Source organism: Fundulus heteroclitus, unplaced genomic scaffold, assembly GCF_011125445.2.
Source record: "Fundulus heteroclitus isolate FHET01 unplaced genomic scaffold, MU-UCD_Fhet_4.1 scaffold_81, whole genome shotgun sequence".
In the NCBI taxonomy this organism is placed as follows: Eukaryota; Metazoa; Chordata; class Actinopteri; order Cyprinodontiformes; family Fundulidae; genus Fundulus; species Fundulus heteroclitus.
The window spans coordinates 742,881-757,795 of record NW_023397263.1 but is presented as its reverse complement, the minus strand read 5'-3'; the positions used below and the strand labels follow the sequence as shown (position 1 = coordinate 757,795).

The 14,915-nt window shown below is 39.1% G+C and overlaps 1 protein-coding gene across 3 annotated transcripts; it reads right to left on the bottom strand.

The window, feature by feature from the left end:
- Positions 1-306: 306 nt before the first annotated feature.
- LOC118562153 (zinc finger CCHC domain-containing protein 9-like) lies at positions 307-13,744 on the bottom strand. 3 transcript variants are annotated; one of them, XM_036134422.1, is made up of 6 exons: positions 13,636-13,744; positions 6,800-7,208; positions 3,720-3,870; positions 3,552-3,644; positions 2,796-2,864; positions 307-620 (listed from the first exon to the last, which is right to left on the bottom strand). In XM_036134422.1, the coding sequence occupies exons 2-6, from the start codon at positions 7,190-7,192 to the stop codon at positions 508-510; spliced, it is 819 nt and encodes a 272-aa protein (XP_035990315.1). In that variant the 5' UTR covers positions 7,193-7,208; positions 13,636-13,744; the 3' UTR covers positions 307-507. The 3 variants fall into 3 exon arrangements, with proteins under 3 accessions (XP_035990315.1, XP_035990316.1, XP_035990314.1); XM_036134423.1 differs by having other exon boundaries at positions 13,640-13,744; XM_036134421.1 differs by lacking the exon at positions 13,636-13,744 and adding an exon at positions 13,133-13,167.
- Positions 13,745-14,915: the final 1,171 nt, after the last annotated feature.

Genomic DNA, 14,915 nt, shown 5'->3' with positions numbered 1-14,915 from the left:
GTAAGTGGCTTTGCAAATGTACATTAACACCATCTGTACACACCTCCAGTCAGATAATTTTCTCTCAGAGAGAGAGAGAGAGAGAGAGAGAGAGAGAGAGAGAGAGAGAGAGAGAGAGAGAGAGAGAGAGAGAGAGAGAGAGAGAGAGAGAGAGAGAGAGAGAGAGAGACAGAGAGAGAGAGAGAGAGAGAGAGAGACAGAGAGAGACAGAGAGAGACAGAGAGACAAAGGACCTCAGGCCAGAAGCACGCCCCGCAGTGCAAGACTTTGAACCTGTGCTTGATTATTGGGGGAAACATCTCCAGCTAGCATTCAGACACTGCTTTATTTATGATAATCAATCTCCAGCACAATATGTCAGCTAACACCATAGCAAACATTTTAAACAAGCTTCTCTGTCTCAAATACAAAACAGAGAAACTACAGTGCCTCTAAAGGCTCATGAGTCTTTTTCTTCGAGTCCTCCAGCTGATGCAGTCCAGCTTTCCAAGGAGCTCCCAGGTCCCATCAGAAGGTTATCACTTTGGGCTGCTTGGGTTTGGCTTTTTTCACTGGAATGTGAACGTCCTCCAGGTCTGCGCTCATGTTGTTGGACAACCAACCCAGAGTCATTGAGTTAGCTGGAAGAATCAAACAGACAAATATGAAGGATTAGACACAGTGTCATTCTTTACACATTCAAACCCTAGAAGACTTTCATGATTCCAACATGATGAATTTGCTATTTTTTAAAGCAGCAGAACACTACTGTACAAAAGTATTTCTTAATGGCCAATAAATCAGGCATTTGTTGACATATTGCTCTGATTAGACCTCATTTCCCAGAATATTATGCTTTTTCCTGATAAAAAAATAATTGAATAGAAGTATTGCTATAACTTCAAGGTAATTCTTCGTCGAAGTCTCCCTTCTTGGGAGACTTAACTCTCATTAGAATCTGAACAATTTTAAGGAAAGTTTTAAATAGTATGACGTCGATTTTTGAATGAAAAAACATTTGTCACCAATACTTCAAAAAAAGATCTCTTTCATCAACACTTCAAGTATAGATTGGCGATCTGTGGATCTTTCAGCATGATGAAGCACTTTGTCTGAAATATAACTCTATTCAGTTTTATTTAACCCAAAGAGCATTAAACTGGATGTTTTTTCATTTGTTTGAGTTTCTATAGTATAAATCTGTACAAAGAAATGGAGTCACATTTAGCCTTATACAATAACGTAACACACCTCGAAATTATAGAAACAACTTCAGGCAGATGTGAACTGAATAATCCTCTGTTTCTGACACACATAGATGTAAATGTGCATCGGTCTGTGCTCCGAGGTGCATTAAATGCTTGTGAATCAGCTAAAGAGATTTTTCATTCTCACTGAAGAAGGACACTGGGTTGGATCAGCTTAATTCGGGTGTTTTGATTCCTAAAGTGGAGACAATCACATATGTCCATAAATAGAGCTTGTAATTGAGGAACAATGGCAGCGTTGACGCTGCTGGAGTACATCAAAGGGAGCTTGTTTATAGAGATCCCGCTGACCTGCTTTGAACTGGGCCCAGTGGTGTTTCAAATTCTAACTCTGCTGCGGTCTTTGCAACCAGAGCTTCTCAAAGGGAGCTGACTGACAGGTTGGGTAGTTTACATCCCTGAGCCGTCCCAAGCCAGCCCCCAGGGAGAACGTTAGTGTTGTTCAAACACAAAATTAATCTAAACCGAGGCTCTAATTTGCAGCAAGCAGCCGATTTCCAAACACAATCAGAGCTCAGACTGCACTCATATTGCTACAACCCTGCTCAAACCAGGATTCTACTATACTATCATAATACTTACAAATTGTTCTCATTATTATAGTTGTGTCTGGAAGGAAATAAAAGCAGGCTCCATGCACGATCGCTGACTCATATTTTTATTTAACATCCTCTTCTTACAAATTTCAAGTGCTTCACAAAGTGTGTGGTGACAGTCTTCCTCATCCAAGTATTGGAGGCATATTCACGTCAATACAATGATTTGGCATAGGTTACGTTATAATGATCTGCATTAAGCTCTAATCAAGCTCAATGCAGCAGCCAGGCGGCGCTGATAAACACTGCAGAACAAAACAGGTATGAGCAGCAAAACTTTTTATTTACAGCTGTTGCTTTATTGCCGTACTGACGTCACTCAAGAAGCTGATGGTTTCCTGTCGTTCACTAAAAATGTCTCTGGCTGACAGCTTTGGTGCCATGGTTGTGTGGTGGGTATGTTTACTGATTTGCATATGTACTTAGGGGCGGGGACAGGGCGGCCCTAGGTACATGTGCAGTTGTGTCCATTTATCAAGGCAACGCATGCGGTGACCCGTCTACACACGGTTTTGTACATCAGAATTTTTTGGAGTGCCCCAACTCTCTCCCTACCGTCAACCTTTAGTAGGAGAGCTGCGCACTCTTTCACACAAGGCCCCAGTTCTTCAGAAGCGTGAGAAGAAATGAGCCAATGAGCCGTGATAAACTCCAAGCACTAGGATAACAAGAATGGGTCAGAGTTTGGAGCAGAAGCTGATATCCAGCATACCAGAGGGATCCACACAATAAATACTCGCTCTTTTTTAAACACACAATGTATTTATTAATGAACGCCTTTAAAACTTCTGCAGTGTTTAATTGTTCTTCTGTGTACTACAGGAACATTTGAAAAAGGAAAAAATAGAAATCTTTCTCATGATTTCAGAGACTGAAAACTTTTTCAGGATCAGTTGCTGCCTCATACATTAAATGTAGTTCATGAGCTCGTTAAACAGCAAAACACACTCACTTGCTGCCTGGTGCTCTGGACAGTCCTTCTGGAAATGTTCCACCGAACCACACACCCGACAACAGCCTCCTGCAAACACAGGTCATCAGTTCAGTTTATCAGAAAAAACAGCATGGAAGTAACGATTAGCTAAATAGTAAAAAATGTAGTGTATAGGTGTGAAAATCTCTACTTATACCTGCATAATCAGCAGACAGGCACATCACCAACCCCTAAACTGTGGTCATTGAGCTAGAAATGCAGAATCTCTTCTATTGTATGATTGATTGCTGCTACAGCTGGAAGATTGCTCCATTTGATTATTTTGTCTTGTAATGGCAATGAGAATTTATCTTAACAAGTGCCCAAAAGTAACAATCCCATTGTGCATGATGCAATTTGCAGACACAAAAACATGAAAAGATAAAAAAAAACAACAACTAATAAATGACAAGTGTTTCATTTTTTACTTAGTTTTACATGTGCAAGTATGTGTTCCTGTTAAACTTGTTGCTGTAACTTTTGGACAGTTGAAAGACGTCCGTTCTATGTACAGATACAAATATTATAATGCAGAGCAGTAAATTATCTTTTCATGAACAAAATAGTGCTGTGAGTTGATCTGGACCTTCTATTGACAGACATTGAAGGGGTGGGAGGTGTTGCAGCAAGGAATGCAGAGTAATTCAAAGCAATAATGTGTGTGTGTGTGTGTGTGTGTGTGTGTGTGTGTGTGTGTGTGTGTGTGTGTGTGTGTGTGTGTGTGTGTGTGTGTACCCTGTGCATAGAGTCCTTTGGGGTTGTCAGGGCAGGAGCGCGATAGGTGTCCAGTCTGACCACAGATGAAGCACTTGGCGTATGGGTATTCACCTGAGGGAGATAGCACAATTACAACAGCTATACATGCAAATGTAAAGTCGTCCTTAGTCCAGCTGAGGGCCTCACCCAGAGCCGGGTCCACTTTGGCTCTGCATTTATGGATCTCGTGTTCTGTGGAGCCACAGCGGAAGCAGATACCTCGGCCCATCTCCTCATCTCTGTCGGCTTCGGGACAGTCAGCCAGACCGTGACCAGGCTTCCTGCAGTTAAAGCACACCTGACGAGCAGAGAGGGAGGACAAAGTTACTTACAAAAATTGTCATAAAATTACTTTGTGTATATATATATATATATATATAGATATATATATAGATAGATATATATATAGATATAGATATATATATATAGATATATATATATATATATATATATATATATATATATATATATATATATATATATATATATATATATACACACACACACCTTGTTAAGCTAATTTACCCCATTCAACCTCCCAGGTATGCTCCATGTTATGAATGCAGTTGTGTAGTTGAATAAGTTGCCTTATCAGATTAAATGTCAGTTTTTAGTCTTGGATTTTGTGAAATAAATGTCTAGATAAATGTGATTTATAGTGCGGTGCAACATATATGTTTTTTTCCTCTTAATGACGCATTTTTTGACTGATGCGACTTATATTCCGTAGCGAGTTATAAAAAATTAGATCTAAACAAATATGGTAATCTACAAATCAAACAGAAGATGTTCTCAGGAAGGTCATTTGCACTACAACGGTCTCAGGCTGCTACATAAAGTGCACGAACATTAAAGTGTTAAGATTGTTTTTTTAATTGTTATATTTAAATGTTATATACTGTTTGCTTTCGATTGTTAATATGTTTTATTTTTGTTAAAGCCTGAGTTAGACTTGCACGTTGGGTTGTCGCCTAGGACTGTGCAGACTGGGCACGAGCCCGTGGAAAGGCTGTAGACGTTTTTATACTTGACATGGATGCAGGTGCAGTATTCTCTAAAAACACAGGAGGGCAGTTACTCAACATAACCAGTAGAGTTGCAGTAAACAAGAGAAGAAAAAGATGATGTCACACATCCAAAAAGGCTGTGCGCAGTATTGTAAACAATCATTAAGAATCGTTGGTGTGTTCATGGCAGCTAAACAGAAATAAAAGAAGAGCTAGAGACAGAAAAATGTAGCATGTTCACCCGTTGCACACAGAAAGATGTGAAGAACAGAAATACAATCTGAATCTAAAGCCCATAGGGATAGTTTTCAAATAAAAGGTTTAAAAACACTTTGCTTAACTAAATAAAAGCCTATTGCTTTACATACAGTGGGTTGTTTTAAACTTGATTTACGCTAAAAGTGATGGGAACAAGTCATAATTCTTGTTTGTACCCATAAATACGGCCATTAAACGCACCTCTGAAAGACTGCCAAAAATATGAGTTTACTGTTTTCAGTGACATAATAAACAGTAACAACATAGCATTTAACAAAGTTGTGCTCCTGTAAAAGTTCTGTGCCATGTCAGCACGGATGAAATTGGCCAGCGAGGGCTCCTCTGAATTCCCCTAATTTGAATAAAACTTCTTACCACTTCTGATAAAGCTCTTCCTATGCTGCTTTATAACCAATTTTAGATTAGATCAGCTTGTTTTGCTACTATGTGTGTAACGGTTTGGGTCTTTACCACTCTCATAGGGCTGGGCAATCTAGAGAAGCAAGCATATCGATAGAATAGAAATCATATTGATAGAAATCAATAATTAAAGAAATTAAAAACATATTTTAAGCGCAGCCGTGGCCATTTTATGCCGTTGCTTAGCGACCTATTTTTAGAAACAGAACACACATACACTGGATTGAAACAAAATCCTCTATTCAACCAACTTTTTACCAAAACTGCAATTTTAAAAAAAAAGAAAAAATAACACATGATTTCTGAAATCTTTGAAGGGGGCGGACCTTGAAGGCGGAGCGTTCCTGGGTCTATGTTTGTGATTGGTTGGGAGGCTGTAATGACTGTAGTATTAACCTACATGATAGGCTAGAATGCAAAAAGGAAGGAGAACTGTTCTTCTGTTTAACATTTTATTGATTGATTGAGCTTTGTAAGTATACTTTTTTCCTCAGCCATGGCTGAAAAGTCAGTCTTAGGGAAATGTGTTTTCTGTGTACAAGGAAAATGAAAAGGCTCCATGTGATCATTAGTACTGAAACAGTCTAATTACAGAACTGTGGTGAAAAAGTTTAGAATTAACTTTAAATGGTGAAAACGTCGAGCCAAGATTTTCCTAATGCACTTGCAAATATTCCCCATAAACTCGGTAAAAGCTTTAATGGAATGGAATTAAATTGAATGTGTATTTTTACTCCTAAAATAAGATAATTAGATCTACTGCACATGAAATATGATGTAGATGAGTTGTTCATATTTTAAGTACATAATTCTTATTTCAGTGGCAAATACTCTTATTTACCTGCTTAAATCAAGGACAAATACAATCATTTCCAGAAAATCTTACTGACTAGTTCCCTTTTTGCAGTGCAGACTGTCTGACTGACTAAACGCTAGCTCACAATCCTGATGAAGTAACCTCACAGGTGAGGTTTGGAAAGTGAAATTCCCCCAAGTTGAATGCTCAGTGGGCTTTTGAGGTCTAATAGTAAATTGTCCCACGACAATAAAAAGGGAAATTCCTTTATTGTTGTGGGACAATGAAGGAATAAAGGCACGCGCATCTTCACGCCCTGTTCAATGCAATAGAGAAAGTTCCGAACAATGTTTTTTGTGTGCATCTTATAGAAGTGATGGCCGAGTGGTTAGGAAGCCAGGCTTCCGGAAGAAGTTAGACAATTTGGACAAAGGTGCAAGAGTCAGTTTGTATCCACTTTGACACAAACCAATTGAATGAATTTTTTGTGACAGTTATATTGAGTCACTGATTATTTTGACAACCCTACAACGTATTGCCTCAGAGGCGGTTGATACAAATGCATATCATGCTTATTAGATCAGTGTTTCCTTCTACTTTATAACTGTGCATTTTGTGCTGGTCTTTAAAATCCCAACGTTTGTAACGTGACAAAAAGTGAAAAGGTTTACAGGGAGCAAATACTTTTACAAGCCACTGTACAGAGGCACTATTTGGTTCAAACCTTCAACTTCGGTATAACTCACCATATTATTCTTCTTGTCCCTCTGCCTCTTCACCCTCCTGTCCTCCCGTCTCTGGTCTTTTTTCATGGCCACCTCCACCATGTCCCTCAGGTCCCGTTCTGTCCCCTGCTCTCCTTCCTTCCCAGCAGGCCGGGCCTGTCCACTCTGGTTCAGATACTCTAGGAATCCATTTACATCCTCGCTGATGTACTCTTTCTTTTTGCGGTTGGGCTTTATCCCAGAAGAACTGCAGGTCCTTCTCAAAGGGTCCCTCTGATCTCGCTGCGACGGCCCAGTAGAGGGAGCGCCATCTCTTCCCGCTCCTCTTCTCCCAGCCGCTCGAAGCTGATTCCAGGGAGTTGCCTCTGCTGGTTTGTGTTTGTGTACATTATTGGCCCTCGCCCACCTCGTCATGGCTTTAAACGAGTGACTAAAACGGCAGATAAACATCAAACTGTTATGACTTTATATGCATCTGATCACTCTCCACCATCATCTAACAACAAGGTCTTCTCTCAAAGTTAAAGTCCTTTAATTATTAATTTTATATTAAGACCATTATCTCCTTATATTTTGTGGGACATTAAATTCGTTTTTGTTTTCCATTAGTGCTTTCATATCAGGAAAAGACTACCATTTTAGGGTGACAGCTATGCACCAATCACTGCAAAAAAGGAACTAAAGGTGAGTAAAAATTTCTTGAAATTAGTAGATTTATCCTTAATTTGAGTCTGTATTGGTCCTTGGTTTGAGCAGGTTAATAAGATTACCTGCTAATGGAATAAGATTTCTGCACCTAAAACAGGAACAACTCATCTCCATCATTTTGTTTCAAGTGTAGTAGATCCAATTATCTTGGCAGATAATCTTATTAACTTGCTCAAATTAAGGAATTTTTACTCATCTTTAGTTCTGTTTTTACAGTGAGCATCCTCCGGCCTGGAACAGTTTCAAAGTCGTCTTTACACAGACCATATGGCTATTAGACGATCTTTGGCTCAAAATGATTTCTGAAGATCTTTGAAAGTGAAATTTGGCAATTGCTGTCTATCCTGGTCTCTTTACAAACCGCTTCTCTTCATTTTATTCTGGCTAGATTTTCCTAAAATCCATGCAGTGTTGCCACACATTTAGCTGCAGTCCTGCAGAATCCAAGTAAACTGGCTAGACGTAAAACACGCAAAGGAGTAAAAACAAGATAAAAAAAAAACAGCATGAACAATTGCACAAAAAAACAACAACACGGTGGATCGGTCGCCTGGTGTGATGTCACAAAAAGCATGCGAGCGCCAGGCTCGTTCTTGGAAAGCGAGATTTTCTAATCTGAATAAATACAGATAGGAGTGAAGCTGAAAATGTGCTGGTGCCAGGTTGTTCTTTCTTCTTCTTCTTTATGGATTTTTTTTTTGCCGGTTGGCACGCAACGAAATGGTGCATCACCGCCACCAACTGGTATGGAGTGTGGATCAGAATGACTACTAACTATTTATACTAAACAAAACAAGTCACAACCAAATAAAAAAAACTAAAACAAAATAAGATTCAAAACCTCTCAATTACATTAATTAATCTAAGATAATGAAAAACTATTACGTAACACTTATCTCTTGAGTTTTTTCTAAGTACTTCTATTAAATCAAATTGTATTCTTTCCATTTTTAGATTTTAAATCATTTCCCTCCTTTCTCTTTTATACAGTGTACCATAACATGTTCTACTGTCTCTTGTTGCTTACAGTATTCACATCTGCCAGTGTCATGTTTACCTATTTTGAATAATGTTCCATTTAATCCTGTGTGCCCAAATCTAAGTCTTGATATGATTGTTTCTTCCCTTCTGCTCCTCCCTGCACAACTCATTTCTCCCACTCTCCTCTGAATCATGTACAGCCACCGTCCTTTCCTCTCTTCCTCCCATTGCTTTTGCCACCTTTCCTTCATCTTCTGTTTAATAATGCTCTTTATTTCCATCTTACTAATTTTAACTGACACATCAATGTCTTCTCTTGTTGTAGCCTCCTTTTCAGCCTTATCTGCCATTTCATTTCCTTTTACTCCACTATGTGCTGGTACCCACAAAAATATGACTGTAATACCCATCATTTGAATTCTGTATAATGTTTGCTGGATTTCTATCAAAATATCTGGCCTACTGTCTGAGTGATTTCTCTATAAACTGATGAAGATGAATCTGAACAAATAATCACTCTCAGGGGTCTTATTTCCTCTACCTATTGCACTGCAAACAGAATTGCTAGCATTTCTCCTGTGTATACTGATATATTATCACTGGTCCTCTTTCCTATTGTAATATGAAAGTCTGGAACAATAAGGGATACTCCTATCCTGTTAACTAAACTTTTTGATGCATCTGTGTAGATCTGAATGAAACTGTAGTAACTATTAATATATTCTTGGATTGTATTTGAATTCAAAATAAACCCCCTGACCTTGTTTTTCTTTTCTAATAATGTAAAGTCTACTTTCGCTTCACGTAATACCCAAGGTGGAACTGCTGGCAGTGGAACTGTTGGACTGAACATTAAATCAGTTAATTCTAACTCTGTTGCTTTTTTTGTTTAACTGTCCACCCAAAGCTTATTCTCTCCCTCTTCTCAATTTCCCAACAAGATTATAAAGTGCTTTGTGCTGGATGATCTTCACTATGACCCTGTAAATTAGCCCAATAGTTTAGAGATAACTGAGTTCTTCTAAACTCCAGTGGCATTTCTCCCATTTCCACCTGGAGTGCTGCTGTTGGAGTTGTTTTAAATGCCCCTGTACATAATCTCAAAGCCTGAAACTGGATGTTATCTAACTTTTTTAAAGATGAACTCGATGCAGATCCATACACCATACAACCATAATCCAGTACTGACCTAATTAATCCACAGTAAATGGCCTTCAATGCTTTTCTATCAGCCCCCCAATCACTTCCCACCAAACATCTCATAACATTTAACACCTTCCTACATTTGTCTTGTATTTTTTTGGATATGTACACTCCATGTTATTCCCTCATCAAACCATAACCCCAAAAACTTAAAGTGCTTTACTCTTTCGAATTCTTGATTATACAACTTTAGTTTTACCTCTACACCAATTCTTTTCTTTGTAAAGAACATTGTCTTTTTCTTATCTACTGAGAATTTAAAACCCCATTTATATGACCACTTCTCTATTTCTGTAATAGCATCCTGTGGCTTTTTAACAATAAATTTCAGATTTCTTCCCCTCTTCCAAATTTCCTCATCGTCCGCAAAAAGTGAAAATTCCATCCCATTCCCTATTTCCTTGAAAAACATCATTAACTAATATGGAGAATAATAAAGGACTTACTATGCTCCCTTGAGGTGTTCCGTTCTTTATATATTTTCTAGAGTAATTCTTCCCTATTCTAACTTGTGTTAATCTCCCTTGTAAAAAATCCTTAATCCATCTATATATTCACCCTTTGACACAGTCTAATAAACAATCCTTCTCTCCACATCATATCATACGCCTTCTCTATATAAAAGAAGACGGCCACAACACTTTCTTTGTTAACTTGTTCTAATTTCATGTTCTAAACTTACAGCTGGAACCATTGTATTTCTTCCTTTCCTAAAACCACTTTGGTATTTGGCTATATATCCTTTCTTTTCCATATAGAATGTTAACCTTTCATTTATCATTTTCTCCATTATCTTGCATACGTTAGATGTTAAAGCAATAATTTCCTGGATTTGTACAATCTTTTCCTGGTTTGCATATTGGCACCACCGCAGCCTCCTTCCAGCTCTGTGGCAGTTTCCCATCCTCCCATACTTTATTATATAATTCTAGTAATACATCCTTTGAATTTTCACTGAGTTGATTTATCATTACATAACAAATATGGTCGTTTCCTGGTGCTGACATCTTGGATTTCTGGAGAGCGCGTTTTAGTTCTGTCATTGTAAAAGGGTTGTTTAATAAGTCATTATAATTTTCTTCTTCTTGTAACTCCTCATTCTCCCTTACTGTTTTTTTCCCCTCCCTCTTTACCAATATTATTTGAGCTGTGAATTTTTACAATAGTTTTAGCCAGCATCTCTGCATTCTCCTCATCTCATACAAATCACCTTCCCTACTAACTGTATCACCAATAGGGCTCGGGATCCGCGTTGCATTATGGGACGTGGCGGCCATATTGACAGCAACGCAACGTTAAAATACCTCTGACATAACGTTGTTGAACGAAGAGACGTAGAAGTAGAGTTGAGAAAGAATAGATAGAAAAAATATGTTAAAATCCCGAAAAGGATCTGAAATTTACCGGGACACACTAAATAGAGAAGCCAGGGACCGGTATGTTGACAAAATCAGCATTATTATGGAGCGCCGACGACCACTTGTTGCCACTGTTTTGCATATCGGAGGTCTTCGGCTACCTAGTTTGTGGTGTGATCGCCTAGACTTCAGAACAGTTCCAAAGCTACAAATCCTTGGAGTCTCATGTGCAGTTCACGAATGGATGGGTTCAGGAGCGGCAGATTATAAAGCCAGCAAACAGTGGGAACACAGTTATTCACACAAAGGTAAGCTGTGCTCAGACGGGCTCTGGCACCTGCTAACCGTTAGTACTAACAACCACTCACGCATGTAATGTACTTTTAACTAGCTGCTATGTGTTTCAAAGGTGTAGTTAGTAACGTTAACTGCCAGCCCTCCCTAAACCCTCCGGGTTTCTCACGTATTTGAGCCTTTTCCCGCTGCCGTTTTAGTATTTATGTGCATGTATGTGGTGTGCGGCTGAAGGAAAGAAACTGTAGGCTATTAAATAAAACCGTGCCGCTTTAACTTACCAGAATGAAAATGGAGGGAACACACTCTCATTGACATCGGGATACTGTGGAAAGTTATGATCGGTAGTCTTAAAGCCGCGATCCAAGCGAGCCGACAACTCCGTTGCGCTTGCTGTCTCTCCCGTGGTTCCGCCTCCAGGCAGGAAAGCGGTGGAAAGTTAACCCATTTTCTATGTTTTTCCCATGGCGATCATGTGTTGCGCTGTTACAGCCCACAACACAGCAACGGTTTACCATGGTTGAAATGAAGTTACGGTAAAATTAATCAAATTAAAACACGGCTGAGAGAGGGAGTACAGTATGCGGTAGTCATAGGCAGTAGTCTGAGTAGCGGGGGCGGAGCCGCGGAGGCTTTCAATATGGCGGCCACACAAAGTAATACGTCATGACGACCAAGCCCTATTGCTCCAGCAACTCTAATGACAATTTTTTACATGGATTATAAAAGTTAACTTTGATATTTCCTTCTTTAATCCACACTTCAATTATTAAATATTCCAACTCTTTTTCTATCCCTAAAACTCTATATTGCATTCCTTGTTTTATAATTATATATCCTCCTCCACAACCCTCCCCCCTATCGCTACAGACGCCATCATATCCTTTAATAACAAACTCTAACTCTGATGTTTCTTGAATACATATAATACCTGGTTTATTTTTTAAATCTTTAATAAATCCTTTAAACTCTTGACCATTTGCTATTAAGCTTCTTGCATTCCATTGTACAATAATCAGTTTGCCTTATCCCCTGGGCCTCCTGCTTTTCCATCTGCTTCAAGTCTTGTTTTGATATGCTCCCATGATATATCTTTTATGCCCAAAAACTTCTCAGCTCCCTTAACTATTATTTTAATTTTCTCAGTTTTGTGTTTAACTTTATCAGAACAGTTGATCACATATGCCACAAACAAAATAATCTTATCCACTGACAGTTCTGGATTTGTTTTCTCTGTTTGACCTGGTTCTATTCTCGACACCTGGATAACATTGTCAGCATCCACCTATCCTTTTTGTCCTTGTACTTTCTTCACTGCTTCTGCATAACTTATGTTGTTAACTGTTTTAACCTGCTGTATTTCCACAGCCCTCTTCCTGACTCAATGGAAATTTTAGAAATTAACCGGAGAATTTAAGAATTTAGTTTCATCTCCATCTGAGAAACAATGTCTAACCCAGCGCTGCACGGAGAAGTTATCAAGTGGCTCCAAGGACCGGAACTGTCGTTTTTACCCAAAGAATCTACACAGTTTTATGGAGTCCCTTCTTTCCCTTTTCTGCCATTTTCTCATTATTACCCCCAAGACTTTTCAATGCATTCGTATCACAAAGGAGTGTCGTTCTCTAGCAAGCAGCAGAACTGGAGGCGGATACAGCAGTTTTTCCCAAAGCACAATCTGAACATGAAGAAGGCAACTGTTGATGGAACGCTTCACTGTAAACCCGGAGCAGCTGACTTGTTTGTTCACGACATCAAAAACAACCTGACAGCTACAGAGATCATGGCCGAGCCAGACATGAGCACAAACCGGAGGAAGGCACAAATCATCGTCCGCAGGCACCTGAAGCACAGAGCTCTCCTCCCTGATCGGTCAACTTATGTCTTCCTCTACTTCCCGAATAGCCATTCTGACCCAGTCACGAACCAGCTTATGCCAACCGCCGATTCCAACTCCACCGACAGCTCTCACGAAAAGTCGATATCCGAAAAGATCATCTGAGTGTAGCGAGGTTTCACTCTCCGACCTTTCCCTCCTGGGCCTTAGCATCTCCCCGCCACGTTGTTCTGTTAGGGACCACCCGTATCTGACACGAGTTTGATCAACGTAAGAGAAAAGGTCCAGCCGTAGCTTAAACATCAGAACCTGTGGCCGAGAAGGAAAGCTAACCCAGACCGAAAAGGTTGCGTTAGCACTGTCTGTTGCCAGCACATGGCAGCTGAGGAGTTGTTAGCTAAGCCGGCAGAAACAGAAATCTCATAAAAACCATCAGGGAAAGAAATTCAAGTCGAAATATGGCTGCAAATATTCACCAACATTAGAAGAGTCGAGTTAACTTCATCAGACGTATCAAACTCGTATTTTCTTCTTCTTCTTGTGTTTCTTCTTCTTCTTCTGGGGTTTAATGGCGGTTGGCAACAAACTTTTAGCAGCATTACCGCCACTTACTGGTATGGAGTGTGTTTTTTGACGGATTATCTATCTATGTATGTATGGAGGACCAAGTCTTCCATAATTAAAAATAAACACAGAAATAAATAAATGCTTAATAAATAAATATGCATATGATTAATTGGCACCAAAAATACAATACACAAATAAATGTAGGTAGAAATTAAATTATACAGTCAGACATAAATGTATATATCTCTTTTAATTAGCTACTTTATTTATTAATTACTTATTTTTTATTATTTTATTTATGTGCATGTTATAATATTTTTGTCTGTTTTATTCTTTCTTTGTATTTTTTTGCCCTATGTATTTCCTCCATGCTATTTATTTCTGCCTGTCCTATTTACATTTCTGCCTGTCATTTTTACATTTCTGTATGCATTTCTGCTTCATTATGCAAATGAGGAGGGGTGGGTCTTAAGTTCTGCCCATTGGTTGGTTAGCATTTTACTGCATCCGTCGAATCTACATGGCACCGGCCTCAGTCACAACAAAGATGGCTACTGTTGAGAATTAAAATCTTGGAAAAATCATCTTGATTGGTAAATGTATACTCTGTCTCCATATTTAATTTCCATGAATTAAATATGCATTTAAACTGTTCTACCTCTTGATTAATGTCTTCTCACTTGCGGCCAAATCCGGAACTGGGGAAAGATGGGTTTTCAATAGACATGTAACAGCAGGCCGGTAAACCCAATCTCTATCACTACCTACGACGAAGTTGTCAGTGAGCAGACATTTAGCAACTGTTTTTGAAAACAATGCTAACGTTATAAGTATTGACTTTATTATTTTTTGTTTGGACGCTCTGACAGAATGTGTGTTTCAGTTAGCCCCACACATGGACACGTATGTCGACAATGTAGTTTTTCAGAATCTGGAGGAAGCGGCCCATCTTTTTTACTCGGTCGCCAACGCTAATCACACACCTGGCATAGCTGGTCGCCCTGCTTATATACTACCTGTGGATGCCCTGGAAGGACTTTTACATGTGGGATTGCCTGTTGGTGCCACTGCAAGGCTTTTTGGAGTCAGCAAAACAACAGTTCATCGTCGGATGGCAGAGAATGACATATGGTGAGTGTACCATTACATGTGATGCCTATAGAAGCAGTGTGTAACGTTATCAATTCAC